Here is a 25962-nt window from a genome sequence, read left to right on the forward strand (position 1 = left end):
TGAGGTCTAATCTCAGTTTTCTGTGCCTTCTGATGTTCCTTTATTTTATGGTTAGTCAGGCTGGGGATTTGGTTCCTAGCCAGATATTTCAACCTTTTTAACTTTTCTGGATGTGGCTTTGTCTCCATGATCTGTTCAGCCAGTTTCCAGGTCATTCTCAGAGTTGCATACATGTAGATGTTACCTGGGTATGTCATCGGATGAGGTAAGCTCAGGGTCCTCCTACTACGTCATCTTCCTTATCTCTTAAATTAAATTTTTGAGGATCTTCTATACTCTTTTTTTTTATGGCTGTACTAGCTTATAATCCCACCAACACAAGGTAACAACTGTTGGTAAGAATGTGGATAAATTATTAATTTTTAGTCTATTGATTGTTTGCTTTACTATGAAAAAGCTTTATAGTTGGTACAATGCCACTTGTCTATGTTTGTTACTTTGTCTGTGCTTTGGAGGTCATATCCAAAAACTCGTCGCTGATACCAATGCCAAGAAGAGTTTCCCCTACATTTATGTAGCTTATGGTAGCTTTACAGTTTCAGGTCTTCTGTTTAAGTCTTTATTCTACTTCAAGTTGGTTTCTATGGTACAAGAAAAGGTTGAAGTTTATTTTCTGCATGAGGATATAGAGTTTTTGCAACACAAAAGGAACTATCCTTCCCCATTGTATGTTTTGACACATTTTTCTTCAAAGTCAATTTATTGTAAATGTGTGGAATTTATTTTGGGGCTTTCCATTCTGTTCCATTGGTCTATATCTGTTTTATGTTAGTACCATGCAGTATTCATTACTATACTTTAAAAAATATTTTTTATTGGAGTTCAATTTGCCAACATATAGCATAATACCAGTGCTCATTCCCCTAAGTGCCCCCCTCAGTGCCCATCACCCAATCACTCTAACCCCCCACCCACATCCCCTTCTACTACCCCTTGTTCATTTCCCAAGTTTGGTGTCTCACATGTTTTGTCACCCTCACTGATATTTTCACTCATTTTCTCTCTTTTCCCTTTATTTCCTTTCACTAAGTTTTATATTCCCCAAATGAATGAGACCATATAATGTTTGTCTTTTTCTGATTGATTGCTTCTCCCTCTGCCTGTGTCTCTGCCCCTCTCTCTCTCTCTCTCTCTGTGACTATCAAAAATAAAATAAAAAATAAAATAAAATGTCTTTTTCTGATTGACTTATTTCACTCAGCATAATACCCTCCAAGTCAATCCATGTTGAAGCAAATGGTGGGTATTTGTCGTTTCTTTTTTTTTTTTTTTTTTGTAAATTAATTTTTATTGGTGTTCAATTTACCAACATACAGAGTAACACCCAGTGCTCATCCCATCAAGTGTCCCCCTCAGTGCCCGTCACCCATTCATCCCCACCCCCCACCCTCCTCCCCTTCCACCACCCCTAGTTCGTTTCCCAGAGTTAGGAGTCTTTATGTTCTGTCTCCCTTTCTGATATTTCCCACACACTTCTTCTCCCTTCCCTTATATTCCCTTTCAGTATTATTTATATTCCCCAAATGAATGAGAACATACACTGTTTGTCCTTCTCCAATTGACTTACTTCACTCAGCATAATACCCTCCAGTTCCATCCACGTCGAAGCAAATGGTGGGTATTTGTTGTTTCTAATGGCTGAGTAATATTCCATTGTATACATAGACCACATCTTCTTTATCCATTCATCTATTGATGGACACCGAGGCTCCCACCACAGTTTGGCTATTGTGGATACTGCTGCTATAAACATCGGGGTTCAGGTGTCCCAGCATTTCACTGCATCTGTATCTTTAGGGTAAATCCCCAGCAGTGCAACTTCTGGGTCGTAGGGCAGATTTATTTTTAACTCTTTGAGGAACCTCCACACAGTTTTCCAGAGTGGCTGCACCAGTTCACATTCCCACCAACAGTGCAAGAGGGTTCCCTTTTCTCCACATCCTCTCCAACATTGGTTGTTTCCCGTCTTCTTAACTTTTGCCATTCTCACTGGTGTGAGGTGGTATCTCATTGTGTTTTGATTTGTATTTCCCTGATGGCAAGTGATGCAGAGCATTTTATCATGTGCTTGTTGGCCATGTCTATGTCTTCCTCTGTAAAATTTCTGTTCATGTTTTTTTCCCATTTCATGATTGGATTGTTTGTTTCTTTGCTGTTGAGTTTCGTAAGCTCTTTATAGATCTTGGATCTGATAGGTCATTTGCAAATATCTTCTCCCATTCTGTACGTTGTCTTTTAGTTTTGTGGACTGTTTCTTTTTATTCTCTTTTTTTTGTGGACTGTTTCCTTTGCTGTGCAGAAGCTTTTTATCTTGATGAAGTCTCAATAGTTCATTTTTGTTTTTGTTTCCCTTGACTTCTGGATGTATCTTGCAAGAAATTGCTGTAGCCAAGTTGAAAAAGGGTGTTGCCTGTGTTCTTCTCTAGGATTTTGATGGAATCTTGTCTCACATTTAGATCGTTCATCCATTTTGAGTTTATCTTTGTGTATGGTGCAAGAGAGTGGTCTAGTTTCATTCTTTTGCATGTGGATGTCCAATTTTCCCAGCATCATTTATTGAAGAGACTGTTCTTTTTCCAGTGGATAGTCTTTCCTCCTTTATCGAATATTAGTTGACCATAAAGTTGAGGGTCCACTTCTGGATTCTCTATTCTGTTCCATCAATCTATGTGTCTGTTTTTGTGCCAGTACCACAATGTCTTGATCACAGCTTTGTAGTACAACCTGAAATTTGGCATTGTGGTGCCCCCAGCTATGGTTTTCTTTGTCAATATTCCCCTGGCTATTCGGGGTCTTTTCTGATTCCACACAAATCTTAAGATGATTTGTTCCAACTCTCTGAAGAGAGTCCATGGCATTTTGATAGGGATTGCATTAAATGTGTAAATTGCCCTGGGTAACATTGACATTTTCACAATATTAATTCTTCCAATGCATGAGCATGGAATATTTTTCCATCTCTTTGTGTCTTCCTCAATTTCTTTCAGAAGTGTTCTGTAGTTTTCAGGGTATAGATACTTAAGCTCTTTGGTTAGGTTTATTCCTAAGTATCTTATGCATTTGGGTGCAATTGTAAATGGGATTGACTCCTTAATTTCTCTTTCTTCAGTATCATTGTTAGTGTATAGAAATGCCACTGATTTCTGGGCACTGATTTTGTATCCTGCCACACTGCCGAATTGCTCTATGAGTTCTAGCAATCTGGGGTGGAGGCTTTTGGGTTTTCTATGTACAATATCATGTCATCTGTGAAGAGGGAGAGTTTGGCTTCCTTTTGCCAATATGAATGCCTTTTATTGCTTTTTGTTGCCTGATTGCCGAGGCTAGGACTTCTAGTACTATGTTGAATAGGAGTGGTGAGAGTGAACATCCGTATCTTATTCCTGATCTTAGGGGAAAGGCTCCCAGTGTTTCCCCGTTGAGAATGATATTTGCTGTGGGCTTTTCGTAGATGGCTTTTAAGACGCTGAGGAATGTTCCCTCTATCCCTACAGTCTGAAGAGTGTTGCTCAGGAATGGATGCTGTATTTTGTCAAGTGCTTTCTTTGCATCTATGGAGAGGATCCTATGGTTCTTGTTTTTTCTCTTGGTGATATGATCAAACACATTGTTGGCTTTACGAGTGTTGAACCAGCCCTGTATCCCGGGGATAAATCCCACTTGGTCATGGTGAATAATCTTCTTAATGTACTGTAAGATTCTATTAGCTAGTATTTTGTTGAGAATTTTTGCATCTGTGTTCATCAGGGATATTGGTCTATAATTCTCCTTTTTGGTGGGGTCTTTGTCTGGTTTTGGAATTAAGGTGATGCTGGCCTCATAAAACGAGTTTGGAAGTACTCCATCTCTTTCTATCTTTCCAAACAGCTTTAGTAGAATAGGTATGGTTTCTTCTTTAAACGTTTGATAGAATTCCCCTGGGAAACCATCAGGCCTTTGGTGTCTTGGGAGGTTTTTGATGACTGCTTCAATTTCCTCCCTGGTTATCAACCTGTGCAGGTTTTCTATTTCTTCCTGTTTCAGTTTTGGTAGTTTGTGGTTTTCCAGAAATGCATCCATTTCTTCTAGATTGCCTAATTTATTGGCATATAGCTGCTCATAATAAGCTTTTAAAATCGTTTGTATTTCCTTGGTATTGGTGGTGATCTCTCCTTTCTCATTCATAATTTTATTAATTTGAGTCTTCTCTCTCTTCTTTTTATTAAGGCTGGCTAATGGTTTATCTATCTTATTAATTCTTTCAAAGAACCAACTCCTGGTTTTGTTTATCTGTTCCACAGTTCTTCTGGTCTCGATTTTGTTGAGTTCTACTAGAATCTTTATTAACTCTCTTTTTCTGCTGGGTGTAGGATCTATTTGCTGTTTTTTCTCTAGCTCCTTTAAGTGCAAGGTTGTATTTATTTGTATTTGAGTTTCCAGTTTTTGGATGGATGCTTGTATTGCGATGTATTTTCCCCTCAGGACTGCTTTTGTTGTATCCCAACAATTTTGAATGGTTGTATCTTCATTCTCATTAGTTTCCATGAATCTTTTTAATTCTTCCTTAATTTCCTCGTTGACCCTTTCATCTTTTAGCAGGATGGTCCTTAACCTCCACGTGTTTGAAATCCTTCCAAACTTCTTCTTGTGGTTTAGTTCTAGTTTCAAAGCATTATGGTCTGAAAATATGCAGGGAATGATCCCAATATTTTGGTTTCAGTTAAGACCTGATTTATGACCCAGTATGTGGTCTATTCTGGAGAAAGTTCCATGTGCACTTGAGAAGAATGTGTATTCAGTTGAGTTTCGACGTAAAGGTCTGTAAATATCTGTGAAATCCATCTGGTCCAACGTATCATTTAAAGCTCTTGTTTCCTTGAGGATGTTGTGCTTAGAATATCTGTTGATTGTAGAAAGTGTTGTGTTTAAGTCAGCAACTATAAGTGCATTATTATCTAAGTATGTCTGAACTTTGGTTAGTAATTGATTGATATACTTGGCAGCTCCCACATTCGGGGAATAAATATTCATGATTGTTAGGTCCTCTTGTTGGATAAATCCTTTAAGTATGATATAGTGTCTCTCTTTATCACTTACTACAGTCTTTGGGATAAACTTTAATTTATCTGGATATAAGTAAGGATGGCTACCTCTGCTTTCTTTTGAGGACCATTTGAATGGCAAATGGTTCTGCAATCTTTTATTTTCAGGCTGTAGGTGTCCTTACATCTAAAATGCATCTCTTGTAGACAGCAAATAGATGGGTCCTGTTTTTTTATCCAGTCTGAAACCCTGCGTCTTTTGATGGAGTCATTAAGCCCATTCACATTCAGAGTAACTATTGAAAGATATGAATTTATTGTCATCATGATACTTATTCAGTCCCTGTTTTTGTGGATTGCTTCCTTGGACTTCCTCTTTCTTTTAAAGAGTCCCCCTTAATATTTCTTGCAGAGCTGGTTTGGTGGTCACATATTCTTTCAGTTTCTGCCTATCTTGGAAGCTGTTTATCTCTCCTTCTATTCTGAATGATAGCCTTGCTGGATAAAGTATTATTGGCTGCAGGTTCTTCTCATTTAGGACCCTGAATATATCCTGCCAGCCCTTTCTGGCCTGCCAGGTCTCTGTGGAGAGGTCTGCTGTTAATCTAATACTTCTCCCCATAAAGGTTAGGGATCTCTTGTCTCTTCCTGCTTTAAGGATCTTTTCTTTATCTTTGGAATTTGCAAGTTTCACTATTAAATGTCGAGGTGTTACTGGGTGATGGGCACTTGGTGTGATGAGCACTGGGTGTTATGTTGTATGTTGTCAAATTGAACTCCAATAAAAAAAATTAAAAAATATATGTCGAAGTGTTGAACGGTTTTTATTGATTTTAGGGGCGATCTCTCTATCTCCTGGATCTGAATCCCTGTTTCCCTTCCCAAGTTAGGGAAGTTCTCAGCTATGATTTGTTCAAATACAGTTTCTGGACCTCTGTCTCTTTCAGCACCCTCTGGAACCCCAATTAAATGTGGATTTTTCCTCCTGAGGCTGTCATTTATTTCCCTTAACCTATCCTCATGATCTTTTTCTCTTTTTTCCTCAGCTTCCTTCCTTGCCATCAACTTGTATTCTGCCACTCACGGTTCTTCTACCTCGTTAACTCTTGTCGTTAGGACCTCCAGTTTGGATTGCATCTCATTTAATTGATTTTTGATTTCAGCCTTATTAGATCTAAATTCTGCAGTCATGAAGTCTCTTGAATCCTTTATGCTTTTTTCTAGAGCCACCAGTAGCTTTATAATTGTGCTTCTGAATTGGCTTTCTGACATTGAATTGTAATCCAAACTGTGTAACTCTGTGGGAGAGAGGACGGTTTCTGATTCTTTCTTTTGTGGTGAGTTTTTCCTTCTAGTCATTTTGCTCAGGGCAGAGTGGCCAAAAACAAGTTGTACTGGAAAAAGGAGAAAAAGAGAGAAAGAAAATAAAAGGGGGTTGGGGGGGGGCAAACAGAAAGCAAAAAACAAGGGGGAGTATCCTCTGATTCTATATAGTGTAAATCCCTCGACTTCCCCTGGAACTTTCCAGTGCTGCTTGGTCAATAACTTGCTTCTCCCCTGTCCTTCCAGCTGCTCTTCTGGGGGAGGGGCCTGCTGTGCAGATTCTCAGGTTGTGCACCTGGGGGAGCTTCCCAGCCCCCTGCCAAGTGCACGGCTCAGTTGGAGCTCTTTATCCCTATGAGGCCCCTGCTCAGTCCCAGGTACAAGGTGACACCAGGAGGAACAACAGTGTGGGCGGCCAGCTCTCCAACTCTGGAGTCAGCTCCCTTAGTAACTACCACAGCTCCCAGTCCGCAGGGGCCTGGATGCTCGGGGGGGGGGGGGGTGATCTGCACAGCTCCAGCCCCCTGCAGCAGGAGCGTCCTTGCTGCCTTGTGTCCTCTCGGCCTCCGCCTGTCCCGGGGGCAGCGCTAGATCTTGGGCTGTGTTCCCCGGTGCCCTGCGCTCCCGGACCGGCGCTGGCGCCCCTGGAATCCCGCTCCAGCGGATTAGGGAGCTCAGCCCTGGGGTGTGGCGCGCTCTCGCCTGGGGCGCAGGTGCTCTGTTAGTGCCCCTGGGAGCCTGAGGGCATCCCCGCCCTCCTGGGAGCCCCAGCGCCTTTCCCTCCCGGGGCTCTCCTGTCCTGGAGGCTCTCACCGCCGGCCTTAGCCCTGCTCCTCGCGGGGCCCCTCCCCCTTGGATGCTTTTTTATTTCTTTATTTTTTTCTGTCTTCCCTCCTTGATAGAAGCGTGAACTCTTCTCACTGTAGCATTCCAGCTGTTCTCTCTTTAAATCTCAGGCCGAATTCATAGGTTTTCAGGATGATTTGAAAGCTATCTTCCACTCCTCTCCCAGGCGCCGCCAGCGTCCTCGCCACCGCGCAGGATCCAGCTGCTCCTGGGCTGCGGCCACTGTGGCGGGAAAGCAGGCCGCTCATTACTATACTTTTGCAGTATATTTTGTACTCATGTTGTGTGATGCCTCTTGTTAGGTTTTCTGTTTGTTTTGTTTTTATTTTTGGTTTTGCTCAACATATCTTTAGCTATTCAGTTTTTTTGTTGTTCCATATGAATTTTAGGATTTTTTCATAGAAATAGAAAAGAAATTGGAATTTTGATAGGGATTGCATCATATCCGTAGATTGCTTTAAGTAATATGTACATTTTAATAATATTAAATTTTTCAATCCATGCACGTATGATATTTTCTCATTTGTGTCTACTTAAATCTTTTCAACAATTTCTATAGTTTTCAGTAGAACATCTATAACTTCCTTAGTGAAATTTACTCTTAGATATTTTATTCTTTTTGATACTACTGTAAAGAGATTAACTTTCTTAATTTCTTATTTAAATAGTTCACTGTTAGTGTATAGAAACACGACAGATTTTTATATGTTTACTTTATATCCTGCAAATTTATTGAATTTACTAGTTCTAAACGTTTTTAGTTGGTCTTTGAGTTTTTCTATATATCATATCAAGCCATCTGCAAACAGAATATTTTATTTTTTCCTTTCAGGTTTTGATGACTTTTTTTTCTTGCCTAGCTGGGACTTCCCGTATTATATTCAAAAGAAGTGGTGACTAAAGGCATCCTTCTCTTGTTCCTGATCTCATAGGAAAAGCTCTTAGCTTTTCACCTGTGAGTATGAGTTTAGCTGTGTGTTTCTCATTTATGGCCCTTATAAAACCGAGGTACATTTTTATGTACCTAACTTGTTGAGAGTTTTTATCATGAAGAGGTGTTGGATTTTGTCATGTATTTTTCTTTGCATCTATTGAGATGATTACATGATTTTTATACTTATTTTTGTTAACGTGGTATATTATGCTTATTGAGTTGCATATGCTGATCTCCCTTCATCTCAGGGTAAAACCCATTTGATCATGGTTTCTGACTTTTATTATATGCTGTTGAATTCAGTTTGCTAGTATTTTGTTGAGGATTTTTCTATTTATGTTCATCAGGGATATTGACCTAGAATTTTCTTATACTGTCCTTTTCTGCCTTTATATGAAGATAATGCTGGCTTTGAAAAATAAGATTGCAATTGTCCCTGCTTCCTCAATTTTTTAGAGGAGTTGAGAAGGATTGACATTAATTTTTAGCTTAACATTTGGTAGAGTTCATCCGTAAAATTATTAGGTCTTGGGCTGTTCTTTATGAGAGGGCTTTGAATAGTGATACAATCTCTTTACTCATTATTGGTCAGTTCAGACTTTCTATTTCTTCATTTTTCAGTCTTCATCTGTATGTTTGTAGGAATTTATTCATTTCTTCTAAGTTATCCAATTTGTTTTTCATAGTGATCTCATGATCTTTTGCATTTCTGTTGTATCAGTTGTAAAGTCTTCTCTTTCATTTACAATTTTATTCATTTAAGTATCCCATTTTTTAAGATAGTGTAACATTTGTCAATTTAGCTTATCTTTCAAAAAAACCAGCTCTTAGTTTCATTGATATTTTCTGTTGTTTTTCTTGCTTTAATTACATTTATATCTGGTATGATTTTTTATTATTTCCTTCCTTTACTAACTTTGGGTTTAGTTTATTATTGCATTTCCTTGAAGTTTCAAGTTAAGTTGTTTATTTAAGATCTTTCTTCTTTCTTAATGTAGGCACTGATCACTATAAATTTTCCTCTTAGGACTGGCTTTTGCTATTTCCCTTATGTTTCCATATGCTGTGATTCCCTTTTCTCAGCATTTTTGAGAATATCTCAAGAAATTCTGTGATTTTTCTTTAGTCCTCTTTGACCAATTGAGTTTTCAGGACATGTTGCCTAATCTCTTTGTATTTGTGAATTTGTTAACTTTCCTCCAGTTATTGATCTGTAGTTTCATATCATTGTGATAAAAAATATACTTGATATGCTATCAATTTTCATAAATTTGTCAAGACTTGTTTTATAACCTAACATATGATCTATCCTGAAGAATGTCTCTTGTGCACTGGAGAAGGATGTGCATTTGGTACTATTGAATGGGATGATCTATATATGTCTCTTAAGTCCGTTTGATATAAAGTGTAGCTCAAGCCCAATGTTTCTTTGTTGATTTTACATCTAGATGATGTATCCATTGATTAAAGAGAGCACTGACATCCGCATCATTCTTGTTTATTTCTCCTTAGATTTTTTTAAATCTCCGTAATGTGGATGGTTTCTTCCAAAGTGAAAATAACACTGCTGTTTTACAAATATTTCTGCTTTTTTAAAAAAGATTTACTTTATTTATTCATGACACACACACACACAGAGAGAGAGAAAGAGAGCGAGAGAGGCAGAGACACAGGCAGAGGGAGAAGCATGCTCCATGCAGGGAGCCTGACATGGGACTCAATCCCGGGTCTCCCGGGTCTCCAGGATCACACCCTGGGCTGAAGGCAGGTGCTAAACCTCTGAGCCACCTGGGCTGCCCTATTTCTGCTTCTTCAATTAATTTTCTCCCTTCTTTTTCTTTCTTCACTCTCATTCCTTTCCTATCAATTTTCTCTCTTATTTTCTCTTTTCATTAGTTTACTTCAATATGATAATGATCACCATCATGACATGGGGAAAGTAAAGCTTGGAGACACAGAAATAATTGAGAATAAGTAATTGAAAAGAAAGTAGAAAGGGAGGAACAGAAGGATGAAGTGAGGGAGGAAGGAAGAATAAAATTATGACAATACCATTTACCTTTAACATTTTTTCTGGTTAAATACTCAAACTTCTTTAGTGATTATTTTTATCAAATAATTATTTGTGAGGATTAACTGATAATTCAATTGGATACTCTTACAATATTTTCTGAAGTAAAAAAGTGAAAGTGACCAGAGCTGAAAAAAGATTTGTATGCATTCATTGGAATTATTCACTTTCTAATTTATTTTTTTAAAGATTGATTGATTTGAGATAGAGTCAGAAATAGCTAGAAAGCCCACAAGTGGGGAGGAGAAGGAGAAGCAAGGTCCCTGTTGAGCAGAGCACCTGACACAGGGATTGATCCCAGAACCCTGGGATCCTGACCTGAGCCTGAGGCAGACGCTTAACCAACTGTAGTCACCCAGGTGTCCCTTCTTTCTAATTTCTTGCGATGAATTACAAAATCATATACCTAGAGTTGACAAAAGAGTACTACTTGTTGCTATGTAGCTGTATATATATATATATATATATATATATGTACATATATGTGTATATATGTACATGTGTTCATATGAATAAACATGTAATTGGTGAGATTACATTTGTATGGATACACATATATAGAGAAAGAACATATGTGTATATATATGTGTGTGCATGTGTTATCTACAAATACAGAAAGGTATATATAGAAAGAGTTAAAGAACATGTTAGAGTAAGAAAGAATAATAACATTATAAAAAGATATCCACAAAATGCAACCACTAGAAATAATATTCCTCATTAACTGTATAATTCAGTAAAATCACCACTCTTTCCTCCACCTTTTTTTAGTTTCTGGAGAACATTATGTAAGTCAAAATGAGTTCTCCTGCTAGCACTGAGATGACTGTGTGTCTGTGTGCTTGTGTGCCTGTGTGCAGCATCCTGTTAGTTTTTACTTTACATTCTTAATTTTTAACAAATTTTAATTTTCATTTATGTTTACTTTGATATTTATGTTAATAACACATTAATTTTTTGTTTTGTTTTTCAGAACTTGAGAAAAGTAATGGTTAATATTCTGACAACCCTTTAGTACTGCACTATGATGCCTCTCATCACTGGCATTTCTTGCCTTTTCACTTGCGTGCCATCCCTTGGCTTCCCCTTCTCCTGAATGTCTGCTTTCCCTCCCCATTGTTTGGTTTCTGCACTTTTCCCATATTAGGTTTCCTTCGCTTCTGTTTTCCTGTCGTTTCCATCTTTTCCTATATCTCTCTTTTTTTTCATTCTATGCCTTGTCAGTGTGTAAAAATTATGAAGTTGGTGAAATAAAGGAATTTATCCAACAACCACATGGTTTTCGTTCAATTACATTTATTGACAATACTTTACTTAAGTCCCTTATCATGTATTCCAGAGAGGGGTACTCATTACTATACAAATGATACTACCTCCATCTTTAAGAGATGGAAGAGCACTCCAAAGTTACTGAGTTAAATCGTTGATCCCTTTTCCTTTCAAACATCTGTAAATTCTGACGTTATTCACTGTCAAGTGTGAGACTGAGGCTCACTCTTTCATTGCCATTAATCATTAGTCAAGTGTTCTCATGTGTCTAAGTACTTTTAGATAATTTTGCCTGTTTTTTTTTCTTTCCAGCCATTATAATTACACTTTTTCTTTACATTTTAATTCACCCAGGGATTAATTCTGCAAGCGCCATCCTTTTGAATCTTTGTACAGGAGTTTTTTTTCTCAAGGAAATTTCATTGATATTTCTAAATCTGATTTTTTTTTTAATGTGAGTGACATGAGAATCTACTATCCAATGTTCCTACCAAATTCTCTAATAAGACCCTAAAATAGTCATAGAGTTTAATATCTCTTCTTACCTATATGTTTTTTCCCATTTTATTTATGTTTTCACAAGGATTAGAATGTAAGATATCACCTGAATTTATATAGCAAAGATGTTATGAGTAATCCTAAAGATACAATTATTGGTGGCTAAGTGTCATTATTGCATGCTTACTTAACACTTTTGGAAAACCTATCTCACGTATATATGTTGTGCTTTATATTCAAAATGGTAGAAGGCCAATGCAAAATGAATAATTTGGCACTGGCTATCCCAGAAGAAGTCCTATGTACCATTTCACTGGGTCTTCTTTCCTTTTTTTTTTTTTTTTTTTAGGATTTTATTTATTTATTCATGAGAGTTCAAAACTAATGGCCTAACCTTACATTGGGGTAATATATATCTGCCAAACAAAAATACTATCATTCACACATGCATTACTAAAAGAATTTACCTCACAGAAGTGATTTACCTACAAAAATCAAAGAGAGAAAGAAGCAGAGGGAGAAGCAGGCTCCATACTGGGAACCCAATGTGGGATTGGATCCCAGGACTCCAGGATCACGCCCTGGGCTGAAGGCAGGCGCTAAACTGCTGAACCACCCAGGGATCCCTGGGTCAAATTTTCTTAAAATAAGTGCTAAATGTACTTTTTACAGGAGTGAGAATGATAAACCAAAATTACCTATTGTTGGCAAAAATGCCTTTAGAGCTTAATGTTTCCAGTTCTCAAAAATGTCAGTCAGTTTGCACCAGAAGGAAACCATAGAAGTGTTTCAAGTTTTTCCCTCCTCCCTTCCTAATATTAGTCTTTCTTTTTGCATGAATTGGTTCATCTTCTGTTTTTAGATAAGTAGGTAAAAAGCAAATTTAATTAACTTATTATTCTGTGTATGTCTTTGTTTTATCTGATTCTTGTACATTTGTCTTCAACTCTCCATCATCATCTTGATCAACTCCAAGATACACATATTTTTCTCGATCTTCCCTCATTATTTTATCTTTCCAGCTAAAGTTCGCAGTCTTGTTTTATACTTCAACTTCCCTCATTATTACTTCCACATGTTTTTACCCTTTGATTTATGTAGGTAAATCACTTCTGCTAGGTAAATTTTATTAATAATGCATGTGTAAATGACAGTACTTTTGTTTGTCAGATATATATCACCCCAACGTAAGGTGAGGTCATTAGTTTTGAACTGAATTCTCATCACGTAATGCTTTATTTTCCTTCCTTTTAAGTTATTTAGTTTAGAAATAGTTAGATTTTCTTTCCACCAATGGATAGAGGTGATAACAACCCTATTTTTCTTATGAGGAAAATTAGACCAGAAGGTATATAATTTAAGAATATCTAAAACTGGGAGATAGAGATAAGGATTTATAGGTGAAGTGAAGATCCAAACAATGCAAGAAAGATGGGAAAAGAGTCAGGCAGAGGAATTAACACCAAAAACAGTAGAGGTTGAAGGATTATGTACACGAGAGAGCTTTTCTCAACACTCACTGTTTTATTTTATTTTATTTTATTTTATATACACTATGCTCAACTTAAAAATACATGAAGGTATTTCTATAGCACTCAGGATATTTATAGAATTCTTATATTACAATTAACACATATTTTATTTCCCTCAAATCAATTTCAGCATCAGTTTTAGTCCACTTATTTCTCCTTTGCTTATAAGAGATACAGGTGCTAAGCAATTGGTGCTTAGCAATATATGTTAGTTAGAAAGGGGGAGAAAATGGGCTAGAGCAAAGCAATGTCACTCAATTCTTTCAATTTCTTCTGAGTTCAACACTAAAAATTCAGTGTTTACCAAAGCTTGTTTTAAAAGTTCTATATATTGACAATTATAGCACACTTGTTAAACTCAAAGAATTAGAAACCATAAGACTTACAGAAAAATCTGTGTCCACACATTACAGCCATTCATTTCTCGATGATTTTAACATCCACAAAAAAGACTTTTCCAGGATTTATAGGTTGATTACTATTTATACAAGTTTTGTTTTCACTTAATGACAACTTGTTTATGTATACTTGCCAAAGTAATTGGCAAAATTAGAAAATTAATTTTAAAAGACCACTACTAGTAAAATATTTTATAAAATTATCTTATTTTATTAAATATATATTTTGGGGGGATCCTGGGTGGCTCAGCGGTTTAGCGCCTGCCTTTGGCCCAGGGCGCGATCCTGGAGACCCAGGATCGAGTCCCACATCGGGCTCCCGGCATTGGAGCCTGCTTCTCCTTCCTCCTGTGTCTCTGCCTCTCTCTCTCTATGTCTATCATAAATAAATAAATAAATACTTTATATATATATATATTTTGGTCCAAACCTTGAATTCCCTAAAAACCTAAAGCCATCTATAAGGACATAAATGTGGGATAATATTCTAGGTGATCTAACACTTCAACATTTGCATAGTGCTTAGTTATTTCAGAAAATTCACTCATTTTCCTCCTTTATGAGGATAAGCATGTGCTCTCTTGCAAATTTTTCAGGTTTTTTGTGTGCTTTTTGTTTACTTTTTTCTCATTATGTTCATCCTAAAAATTTACATTTCATTGGCAATTTTCAACTCATCTTACTTTTCCATATTTATTCCCCTTCACATTTACAAAATTTTCTCCATTTTATTTTTCAGGAGCACTTCTGGAAGAAATTGGTAATTATTTTCAGACTCATATTCCTTTGGTGGTCCATTTTATTGCAATGATTGTTGCACTGCATTGGCAGTTTTCCAATCATCTGACTTTTCCATATTTATTCTCTTTCAAATTTACAAAATTTTCTCCATTTTATTTTTCAGGAGCACTTCTGGAAGAAATTGGTAATTATTTTCAGACTCTTATTCCTTTGGTGGTCCATTTTATTGCAATGATTGTTGCACTGCATTGGCAGTTTTCCAATTATCTGACTTTTCCATGTTTATTTGCCTTTACATTTAAAAGTTTTCTCCATTTCTCTTTCAGAAGAACTTCATGGAAAAATTGGTAAATTTTTTCAGACTCACATTCTTTTGGTAATGTATAGAAATGATTTTTTTCTTGGCATTTTCTAATTCTTTAACTCATTACCCACCCCATCTTTGGTCTTTATTTTCTTGAATTTTTAATTATTCTATCCACTTTATTTTTGCTTCCTGAAATTCTCCAATATTAATGTCCCTATTCATTCTCTCTCTCCACCATTTTCCTTTCCTTTCCTTTATTTGCCATATATTCTTCATCTTCTATCTTCCAGATACTTATTATAATTTCATTTTAAGGTTTGTGAGATGCAAAGGACTAGGTTAGGAAGAATGTGCTTGTTTTCAAGCAAGATATATTCTAGAAAACACCATTTCACTTTGATTTTCCCACATGTTCTTTGAATTGGGGTGCCCTGTACAGTGAATATGAAAATATCCTAAATCTGAAAGGATCAGATTCCAAAGTTTCTGAGTTAAGTTTTTTTTCTTCCATTGGCCTTTTAAACACTCTGAACATACTGTATTCATGTATAACCTTGAGACTTGCTATTGAACTCCCCTTGACCATATTATCAAGTGATCAGACCTATATAAATATTTTTACATGACTATAACTGGTTATTTTCTCACTCAACCATACTTATTACTCTTCTTTCACTTGCACTTTTATCTGTTCAATTAGTAATTCAATAAATTGTTTTTGGGGATCTTTATACATACATTTTAAAAAATTATTTATCAGAGAGAAAGGAGAGAGGGGCAGAGGAAGAGCGAGAGAGAGAATCCTCAAGCAGACCCCACACTGAGTGTGGATTCTGATGTGGGGCTCAATCCCAGGACCCTAATATCATGACCTCCAAAATCAAGAACTGGATGCTTAATTGACTGAGCTGCCCATGTGCCCCATACAAGCATTTTTCATTCAATTAATCTCATTGATACTATATCTCTGAAGTCTAAGGTTATGTTCTAAGATATTTCTATACCAATTTCAGTATCTCACCACAAGAATTATTTAAATCTTCATGTCCCTACATATCACATGGTATTCAATGAGATTTATTCAATGGAATGGATTTCATGTGATTCCTTAAATAGGGAATGGACATGACTTGGCCATTTTGCAAAAACAATCATTAGCAGATGTAGGGCTTTAATCATATCTCATTTCTAATGTTTAGAAAACATTTCTCATATTTATGTGTCTATATGGTTTCTCTCACATAGGAGGAAGGCATAGTATAACTCTGGTGAGAAACAGAATCTTTCTGAGAACCCTGTTCATTTGGCTTCCTGGATTTTGCAACCATGTTATTTAGTTAAGATGATCTTCATTCAGCCATGAGTTAACATATTCAAATAAAATAAGACTGTGAATTAATCAGTGGACAAAAATGTGAATAGAGGCACCCCAAAACATGACCTCACATTATTTATGTGAGCAATATTTCAGTATCCCCTTGTACAGTACTTGTGGGAACTTTATATGATGTAGCTACTGCAATACTGAGATTTGACAAATATATTTAAAGCAGCTAATGGCCACTCTAAAGCTAACAAACTGGATAAATAGGAACCTAAACACTATGAAAAGGAAGAAGAATATTTTTATAAATTAAACAACCAGAACTAAACTCCTAAAATTTTTGTCAATTCATTAAATTAACTCTATTCTCCTATCCTTTATTTACCAGTGAATATCTCTAGAAAGCAGTGATCTCTGCACCCCTGTTGTATGCCTCTGTGAGTGTTCACCTGAAATCTTATAGGGTTAATTTAAAATAAATTTTTCAGCCAATTCAAATTTTCTTTTTGGTTATCTCCCACCATTTTTACATTGATCTTTCCATTTGTACTTTTGTTTTTTCACTATGACTACAAGGAAAAATATTAATTTTTGATATTCCATTACTTTTGATCTCCTTCAAAATGACGGGTTTCTTGGGTGTCTGTAACATTTCCTGCATTTTAATCTATATGCCCTCCATTACCACCCCTCTCCTTGATGTATACTATTCCTCTGCCAATATGCAGGTGACACATGGCAAAAAGACAAGTGAAAAGATGCTAAACATTAATTATCATCAGGGAAATACAAATCAAAACTATGGTGAGATACCACCTCACACTGTCAGAATGTCTATAATTAACAATACAGGAAATATCAAATTTCACAAGAATGCAGGGAAAAGAGAACTCTCTTATGCTGTTGATGGGAATAAAAACTGTTGCAGACAGTCTAGATGGGTGTTCCTCAAAAAGTTAAAAATAGAACTATGCTGTGACCTAGTAATTACACTAGTAGTTATTTACCCAACGGATACAAAAATACTGATTTTAAGGGGCACATGTACCCCAATGTTTTATAGCACATTATCATCAAGAGCCAAATTATGGAAAAAGCCCAAGCATCCATCAATTGATGAATGAATAAAAAATGTACCTGATTTCACTGATATGTGGAATCTAAGAAAGAAAGCAGATGAACATAAGGAAATGAAAACAAAGAAGAGAGGCAAACCATAAAAGGGACTCTTTTTTTTTTTTTTTTTTAATTTATGATAGGCACACAGTGAGAGAGAGAGGCAGAGACATAGGCAGAGGGAGAAGCAGGCTCCATGCACTGGGAACCCGACATGGGATTGGATCCCGGGTCCCCAGGATCGCGCCCTGAGCCAAAGGCAGGCGCCAAACCGCTGCGCCACCCAGGGATCCCCATAAAAGGGACTCTTAAGGGAAAAATGGGGGTTGCTTGAGAGGAGGTCGACATGGCATTGGGCTAAATGGGTGATGGGTTTTAAGTAGTGTATTTGTTGTGATGAGCACTAAGTGTTATATGTAAGTGACGAATCACTAAATTCTATTCCTGAAACTAATATTGGACTATATGTTAATTAGTTGGAATTTAAATAAAAACTTGAAACATTAAAATAAATAATAAAAATAAACAAATATTGGCAGAAGGACTAAATGTCTTAAGAATATTTCAAAGTAACATCTTAATTATGAATTATTTTATGTGGACAAAAGAAATAATTGACCTAGGAGGTTTCTGAAAAAAGCCTAATATAATCATTCTAATTTTAATATTCTCTCTTTATAATGACAATTTAATTATATTGTTGATATTTTGGGAATGGGATTTAGGAAAATATCTTTTTAATGTACATTCTAGGTGTCACGTGACTACCTACAATGTACAGGTTTGGACAGATGGGTGCCTTTACTGTATTTTTTTTTCATCACAGTTAAGTACCTTTCCTATATATATATATATACATACATATACATATTTTCATTTTATCTAAAATAGGTGATATTCCAGTGAAGGAGGAATGATTGATATTGTGAATTCCAGATGAAGATGTGTCCTCCCTGCTCTCATAGTTTATTTACTAATTTAGTTCCTTTTGAAGGAAGGGGTAGAAGGATGTAAAACATTGCCACTGATTGGTGAGATATCGTCTGGAACCTCAAGGTTCCAATTTCAACAAATACGGGTCCACTTGGACCACAGAGTAAATTAGGAAACAAGTTCCAATTTTTGATCTCCTCCTTTCCTGACATTGTGTTTTCATTGGAATAAACTGTTTTTTCTTCCTTTTATTTTAGAGGAGAATGAAAATAAAACAAATACCAGTAATGTATTCCACTGTGTATCTTGTTGTTTTCTCATATATTTTTGTACCCTTGCCTTTGTCATAATGATCATCTACCTCAATTCAAATGTATACATCATTTTATGATTTGTCTCAGTATCTTACTTTTCCAAATCATCGTCTCTTCCTATCAATATTTCCATTATTGCCTCTTTCATTTGTCTTGTTTCAATCAAGGAGGCATCATCTTTCTGACAAATGAATTCATTAGTAAGATGTATGTAAAGCTGAAGTATTTTTAAAGTTCTAATGTGTTAGTTTTATCCAAGAAGGATTCACTTGATTTAGAACCCTCTTCATTGCTTCCTCTTCCTTTCCTACTATGTAATTTAGAAATGATGAGATTTTTCTCACAAGATGGGTATGAGATGACATTATTTTCTTTTTTCTGTGAAGAAAATTGTACTAACAGGCATCTAAATTTAGAAAAGTTACAATGTGGGAGACAGAGATGAGTATTAATAGATGTTTTAGACTATCAAATACAAGGAAGATGGGAAAAGGACTACACAGTGGATATACATGCCAAAGAGATTTCCTCCAAGAATATAAGGCAAGGGCAGCCCCAGTAGCCCAGCGGTTTACCGCCGCCTTCCACCCAGGGTGTGATCCTGGAGACCCAGGATCGAGTCCCACATCAGGCTCCCTGAATGGAGCCTGCTTCTCTCTCTGCCTGTGTCTCTGCCTCTCTCTCTCTCTCTTTCTCTCTCTATCATGAATAAATAAATAATCTTTAAAAAAAAAAGAATATAAGACAAAACACCCCAGATACCAAAGCAAACTTGAAAAAAGAAAAGCAAATTTGGAAGCATAATTCTGAGCTTCAAGTTATATTATAAAACTGAACAAAACAGTATGATGCTGGTGCAAAAATAGACACATAGATCAATGGAACAGAATAGAAAGCCCAGAAATGAGCCCACAATTATATGGTCAATTAATCTTTTAAAAACAAAAAAGGATATCCAAAAGAAAAAAGACAGTCTCTTCAACAAATTCTGTTGTAAAAACTGGATGGCAACATGAAGAAGAATGAAACTGGACCACTTTCTTACATCATACGTAAAAATAAATTGAAACTGAAATGGACAAAAGACCTAAATATGAAATAGGAAACCATTAAAGTTGGTGAGGGGAACCAAGTCAGCAACCTCTTTGACATCAGCCAAAATTTCTTTCTAAATGTGTATCTGAGGCAATGGAAACAAAAGCAAAAATACTGGGACTTCATCAAAAGAAAGGCGTCTGCACATTGAAGGAAACAAACAAACAAAAAGTGAAAAGGAAGAAGATATTGCAAATGACATATCTGATAGGGGAGTAGTGTCCCAAATGTATAAAGAATTTATATGACTCAACACCAAAAAAATAAATAACTCAATTAAAAAATTTGTCAGAAGACATGAATAGATGAAGAAGACAAACAGATGGCCAACAAACACATGAAAAGATGCTCAACATCACTCATCATAAGGGAAATACAAATCAAAACTATAATGGGATCCCACCTCACACCTGTCAAGTGGCTAAAATCTAAGTAACAACAGGTGCTGGCAGAGATGTGGAGAAAGGGGAACCCACACACATTGTTAGTGGGAATGCAAACTGATGCAGGCACTCTACAAAACAGCATAGAGGTCCCTCAAAAAGTTAAAAATAGAGCTATCTTATGATCCAGCAGCTACACCACTAGATATTCACCCAAATAATACAAAAGTATGAATTCTAAGGGATACATGCTCCCTAATTTTTACAACATTATCTACAATAGTCAAACTATGGAAATTGCCATGTGTCCATCAACTGATGAATGGATAAAGAAGATGTGAGATATATACATATATATCAAATGAAATATTACTTAGCTATAAAAAGGAATGAAATCTTGCCATTTGCAATGATGAGGATGTGGCTAGAGAGTATTATGCTAAGCAAAGTAAGTCACTCAGAGAAAGATGAATATGATTTCCCATATGTGGAATTTAAGAAAGAGAACAAATGAACATGGGGGATAAAAAAGCCAGAGAGAGGTGATCAAGAAACAGACTATTAAGCATACATAACAAATTTTTGGTTACCAGAGGGTAACTCAGGGAGATGGGCTAACTAGATGACAAGGATTAAGGAGCGCACTTGTGATGAACAGTTGGTGTTGTTTGGAAGTGCTGAATCACTAAGCATACACCTAAAACTAATATTACACTATATGTTAACTAATTTGAATTTAAATAAACTCTTAAAAAAGAGAATGTAGGACAATTAAAAGTCCTACATACACAAAATCTTGGAATCGTATAAATTGTAAAGACTTTCAATTACTGCTTTTTACAAAATGTCAATTTAATAAGTGAGCTAATCTTTTGAAATTTCCACGGAAGTTTTCTAAGGGATGTCAATAAAGCATAGAGCCACATTTTAGGGAAAAAATAAAATGAGTGTTTAAAGCACACTCTTCTAACATTTTGCTTATACAATCAGCATTCATTTTCCTCTATAACTCATCTTAAAAATTCATTTCCTCCAAATATATGAGACAGTAATCAACATACATTATATTTTCTGTTTGTTTGTTTTTTTTAAGATTTATTTATTTATTTGTGATAGACATAGGGAGAGAGAGAGAGGCAGAGTCACAGGCAGAGGGAGAGGCAGGCTCCATGCCGGGAGCCCGACGCGGGACTCGATCCCGGGACGCTGGACTCGATCCCGGGACTCCAGGATCACGCCCTGGGCCAAAGGCAGGCGCTAAACCGCTGAGCCACCCAGGGATCCTCCTTTCTGTTTGTTTTTAAAAGATTTATGTGCTGAGAAATTCTCTGCTTAATTGTAAATTACTGGGAATAGAAAGATTTTAGTTAAAGCTCATAACTTACTACTTTGACCTTCTGAAGTAAATGATAAAATCCAAGAGGATAGATTTTTAAAGCTAACTTGGAAAGTCCTACCAATTGAAAGCTAAATTAAAGTTTGTTAAAGGCAAAGAATTAGAAATAATTTGAATTGCAAATTATTATACCCAGTCTCAGTGACATTTTCTAAAAACACCTTTTCAGGGGCATCTGGGTGGCTCAGTTGGTTAAGCGTTGGCCTTCAGCTCGGATCATGATCCCAGAGTTCTGAGACTGAGCCCCACTTCAGGATCTCTGCTCATGAGGGGACCCTGCTTCTCCCTCTCTCTCTCTCCCCTGCCTCCCTCTGTTACTCTGTCTCTTGAATAAATAAATAAAATCTAAAAAAAAAAAAAACAACCATTTTAGGATTTATACATAGTTTACCACTAATTATACAAATAATGTTTTCACTCAAAGGCATCTTATTTAGCCTGACAAAAAAAAAGAATTTTCAAAATTAATAATCTTATTGAAATAAGCTACTAACAAGATAACATTTCTTAGGAAATTATGTTATTAAATATATATTTTGGTCTAAACTTGAATTATTTATATACATAAAACTGTCTATAAGACAAATATATTAGATGAAATTCTAGTAATTCCTCTTTCCACATCTTCATCATTCTTCTTTTATTCAGTTAATTGTCGAAAAATTGTTCGCACTTTTCTAAGATAAAAATGTACTTAATTGCTAGTTTTTCATGTTCTGTTTCTTGGTTTTGGGTTTGTTTGTTTCTGATTGCATTTATCTTACCAATATGGTGTGCACTGAAAATTTTCAACTCCTTTTCATTTTCTTTGTTAGTTTTCCTTGACATTTACTGACATTTACATGAGTTTTTTTCTTTTTGAGAAGGACTTCGGCAGAAGCTTGTTAACTTTCTTCTGGCATTCTTTTTACTGATGTCTTCCCTAAGAATATTTTTTTCTTTGTTTCCTTTCATTCCTTTGATTTATTCTTAGGCTTCTATCTTCCAGATGATTGTCATAATTTCATTATAATTTTGGTGAGGTGAGGTGATTAGGCTAAGAAGAAGTGGTTTTCTCCATTTAATAGAAAACTGCCCTTTAAATTGAGTTCCCCAACATGTGTTCTGAGACAAAGTGCCCATCATTTTGTATATAATATTACCCCAGTTCTTAATGGATGGGTTCAGACTCCAAAGTTGCCAAGTGTGAGAAGTTCCTCCTTTTGGTGGCCTTTTACACACTTTGCATATTACTGACATCAAGTGAAACCTTGACACACGAGAGTCTCCTTCTCTTGACCATATTTCAAGTGGTCCAAAGTATGTAAGTATTTTTGGATGCTTTGCCTGCTTACTGTCCCTTTCCAGTCATAGTTATTACTCCTCTTTCATTTTTACTTGAATTCATTTAATTATTAATTCAATAAATTGCTCTTCCTTCATCCACTTTTTTCACTCAAAATTCATTGATGACATATCACTAAAGTCTAAGGCTATTTTCTAAGATATTCCTACACTGATCACATAAGAAGAATTATTTAAATCTTTATGTCCTACACTGTATAGTATACAGATTATATTTTGCAAATTGTAGTGAAGTTTTTACATGGAATGTACTTTAGAGATGCCAAACATAATTGATTTTGAAATGAATTTTGTTTGGCCAATATGCAGACACAAACATTTAACTGTGTCTTCCTTAAGATGTTAACATCTATCACATATATGTGTGTTTATGTCTTTTCTCTCAGCCAGGAGGAAGGCTCAATACAAGTTCGGTGAGTAATGCTTATTTCTTGGAAAGCTCTATTCTTCCATCTCTTGGGTCCTTCCTGAAAGTAGCAAAATAGTATGCAGAAACACAACAAAAATGTCTATGGTTGCCAAAGAAGCATCTGTAGCATTAGCTTTCTAAATTTAAAGAGTTTTAGTAAATTCTCTCAGAAGTGCAAACTTCAATTGATTCAGTATTTCTTCCTCCTTTCCTCCATCCTTCATCTTGATTTTAGGCTCTCTCTTTCCTGCTCCTGCTCCCTTGTCTTGCTTCTATATTGCTACTTGGCCTACACATGATCTTTTTTACTATGATATTTGAAAAAAATGAAATATGAAAATAATACAGAATTAAAAGAGGAAGTCCAAGGATTTTAGAATAAATGGGACAAAGGGAGAAATGGAAAAGACAATGAGAAAACAGGGAAGGAAAAAAAGTAAAAAGTTTCCTTCTTTCCCCCACCCCCAGACTGGAGGAAGGCACAATTATATGCTGGTAAGTGATATGAACTCTGATACAGAAAATCCTACTATCGAAGATATTTTAAATCAATACCTACTGTGTGCAAAGCAATGTGCTAAAAATCAAAGCAACTCCAAAGCATGCATCCATGATCTCAGTAGATTACTCAATATTTTAGTAGATAACAATGTGTTCAAAATATTAAATTTTAGCAGTTTTGTTATTTTTGAGCATAGGTTGAGCATAGGTAGAGTGGTATTGTCTGCTAAAAATCTGAGAAAACTAAAACAAAAAATAAGTTATTTGATCAGATTTGCCATATTCCCTATTTCATTTCAACATCCTAAATATTTAATTGCTATTTATCCTGAGGGAACATTATATAAAAAGAACATAGGGATGTGTCAGATCTTCAAGTCAAGCACAATTTAGCAAAAGGTAAGTAGATATTCAAGGTTATGGTTTCCTTCGGTTGCTCTTATTCCTAAATTAATCCTAGGGCATTTATACTCATTGTATTCTGGTGAGACAAGCAGCTATGTTTCAGAGGATGAGATCTCATATACATTTGTTCCTTATAGATTGGAGGAAAGAATTGTTCCAGGCTGGTAAGTCTATGATGATGCAGGAGGGATCCTGCTCCTTATGGGCCAGTCTCAGGAAAAGATGGGTAGAGGGGAGTTAGATCTACTAAGGGCAAAAGAAAACCTCACAGAAGGGGAAACCTCTGGCTCAGGCCTACTGAGATCCTTCCCAGAATAACAATAGTCCACTTGTCTGCAGTAAATGTGACCCTGGATGCAGCCACTGCCCATCCTTCCCTCCTCCTGTCTGAAGACAGGAGACAAGTAACCTGGCAAGAAGAACATCAAGATCTACCTAGCTCCACCCAGAGATTCCACTCCTATCCCTGTGTGCTGGGTCAACTGCACATCAGCTCTGGGAGAGCCTACTGGGAAGTTAAGGTCGAGGGTGCACTTTCCTGGGACCTGGGAATTTGTATAGATAATGTAACAAGGAAGGGGAGCATCACAGTGTCTCCACAGAATGGTTTCTGGGCCATCAGGCTCTATAAGGGAGAGTACTGGGCCCTCACCTCACCAGAAACCTGTCTTACTATAAGAGAAAAGCCCTTTAGTGTGGGGATATTCCTGGATTATGATGCTGGAGATGTATCCTACTATAATATGACAGATGGATCCCACATTTTCTCCTTTACCCAGATAACATTCAGTCGTGCTATAAGACCACTTTTCAGGCTTTGGTCCCCCGACTCAGGCTCCCTAACCATCTGTCCATGGAGGTAATGTTTAATTCATTTATGAGAATTATATGAGAAATATATGAGAAACGATTATTTTTGGCCCCAGTGATGACTATAATTCTCTCCCAAGGAGATGCTAATTGATATTTTCCTTCATCTTACTGATCCATTGTTATGACTGTCTGAGACACAGACTGTGATTGCCCCTCATATCAATTCTCCCTTCTTCCAGTTATAGATGTTTTCATACAATTACCTTGACCTATGACATCCCCATATGAACATTAGATTTTTTACCTTCACTTGCTGCATGTGACTAATTGATGGCCAGTGTGTTATAAACTAATTATTCTGTACGATTCCTGGAATGTATCCTTAAAAGAAAATTGTATTCTTGGGGATCCCTGGGTGGCGCAGCGGTTTGGCGCTTGCCTTTGGCCCAGGGCGCGATCCTGGAGACCCGGGATCGAATCCCACATCAGGCTCCCGGTGCATGGAGCCTGCTTCTCCCTCCGCCTGTGTCTCTGCCTCTCTCTCTCTCTCTGTGACTATCATAAATAAATAAAAAATTTAAAAAAAAAAATAAAAAAAAAAATTGTATTCTTTTCTTCTTTACATTTTCTGCTAACTGTAATGTGTTATGATGAATGGAACTGAAAGAACATTTGTGACTATGTAATATGACATGAAATGCAGAGAAATTAGAATAGACTTGGGTTTTGGGCTTCTTTATGGACCTACTCCATTATGTAACTTCAGAATTCTTTTCTGTGAAAAATAAACTTTTATATCTTTAAGACATTTATATATTGGATATTTGTCATTTGTGATTGAATCTATCCCTGACTGATGCACTCTCCATTTAAATATGGCAGCAGATGACATCCACAACTGAATATTTAGGTGGAACAGGAGATGTGAAGTTCAGTGGTTAATTACTTGGCTACTTACACTCTTGCATTTCCTTACTTTTGCATTCAGT

General features: G+C 36.3%; 1 protein-coding gene across 11 annotated transcripts in view; it reads left to right on the plus strand.

The window, feature by feature from the left end:
* LOC121472083 (butyrophilin subfamily 1 member A1-like) overlaps window positions 1–25478 on the plus strand; it is a 78428-nt gene extending 52950 nt beyond the window's left edge. For 3 of the 11 annotated variants that reach the window (XM_041723079.1, XM_041723104.1, XM_041723113.1), the window contains 6 exons: window positions 14632–14652; window positions 14960–14980; window positions 23232–23258; window positions 23723–23749; window positions 24298–24324; window positions 24500–25478. In XM_041723079.1, coding sequence (XP_041579013.1) covers window positions 14632–14652; window positions 14960–14980; window positions 23232–23258; window positions 23723–23749; window positions 24298–24324; window positions 24500–25023 — 647 coding nt within the window. In that variant the 3' untranslated portion in view covers window positions 25024–25478. Of the gene's footprint in view, window positions 1–14631; window positions 14653–14796; window positions 14818–14959; window positions 17390–18271; window positions 19292–23231; window positions 23259–23722 lie in introns of those variants that run through there. The other 8 variants (XM_041723159.1, XR_005982777.1, XM_041723148.1 and 5 more) reach the window with 8 other exon arrangements.
* Window positions 25479–25962: the final 484 nt, after the last annotated feature.

This window comes from Vulpes lagopus, chromosome 1 (genome assembly GCF_018345385.1).
Source record: "Vulpes lagopus strain Blue_001 chromosome 1, ASM1834538v1, whole genome shotgun sequence".
Taxonomy (NCBI): domain Eukaryota; kingdom Metazoa; phylum Chordata; class Mammalia; order Carnivora; family Canidae; genus Vulpes; species Vulpes lagopus.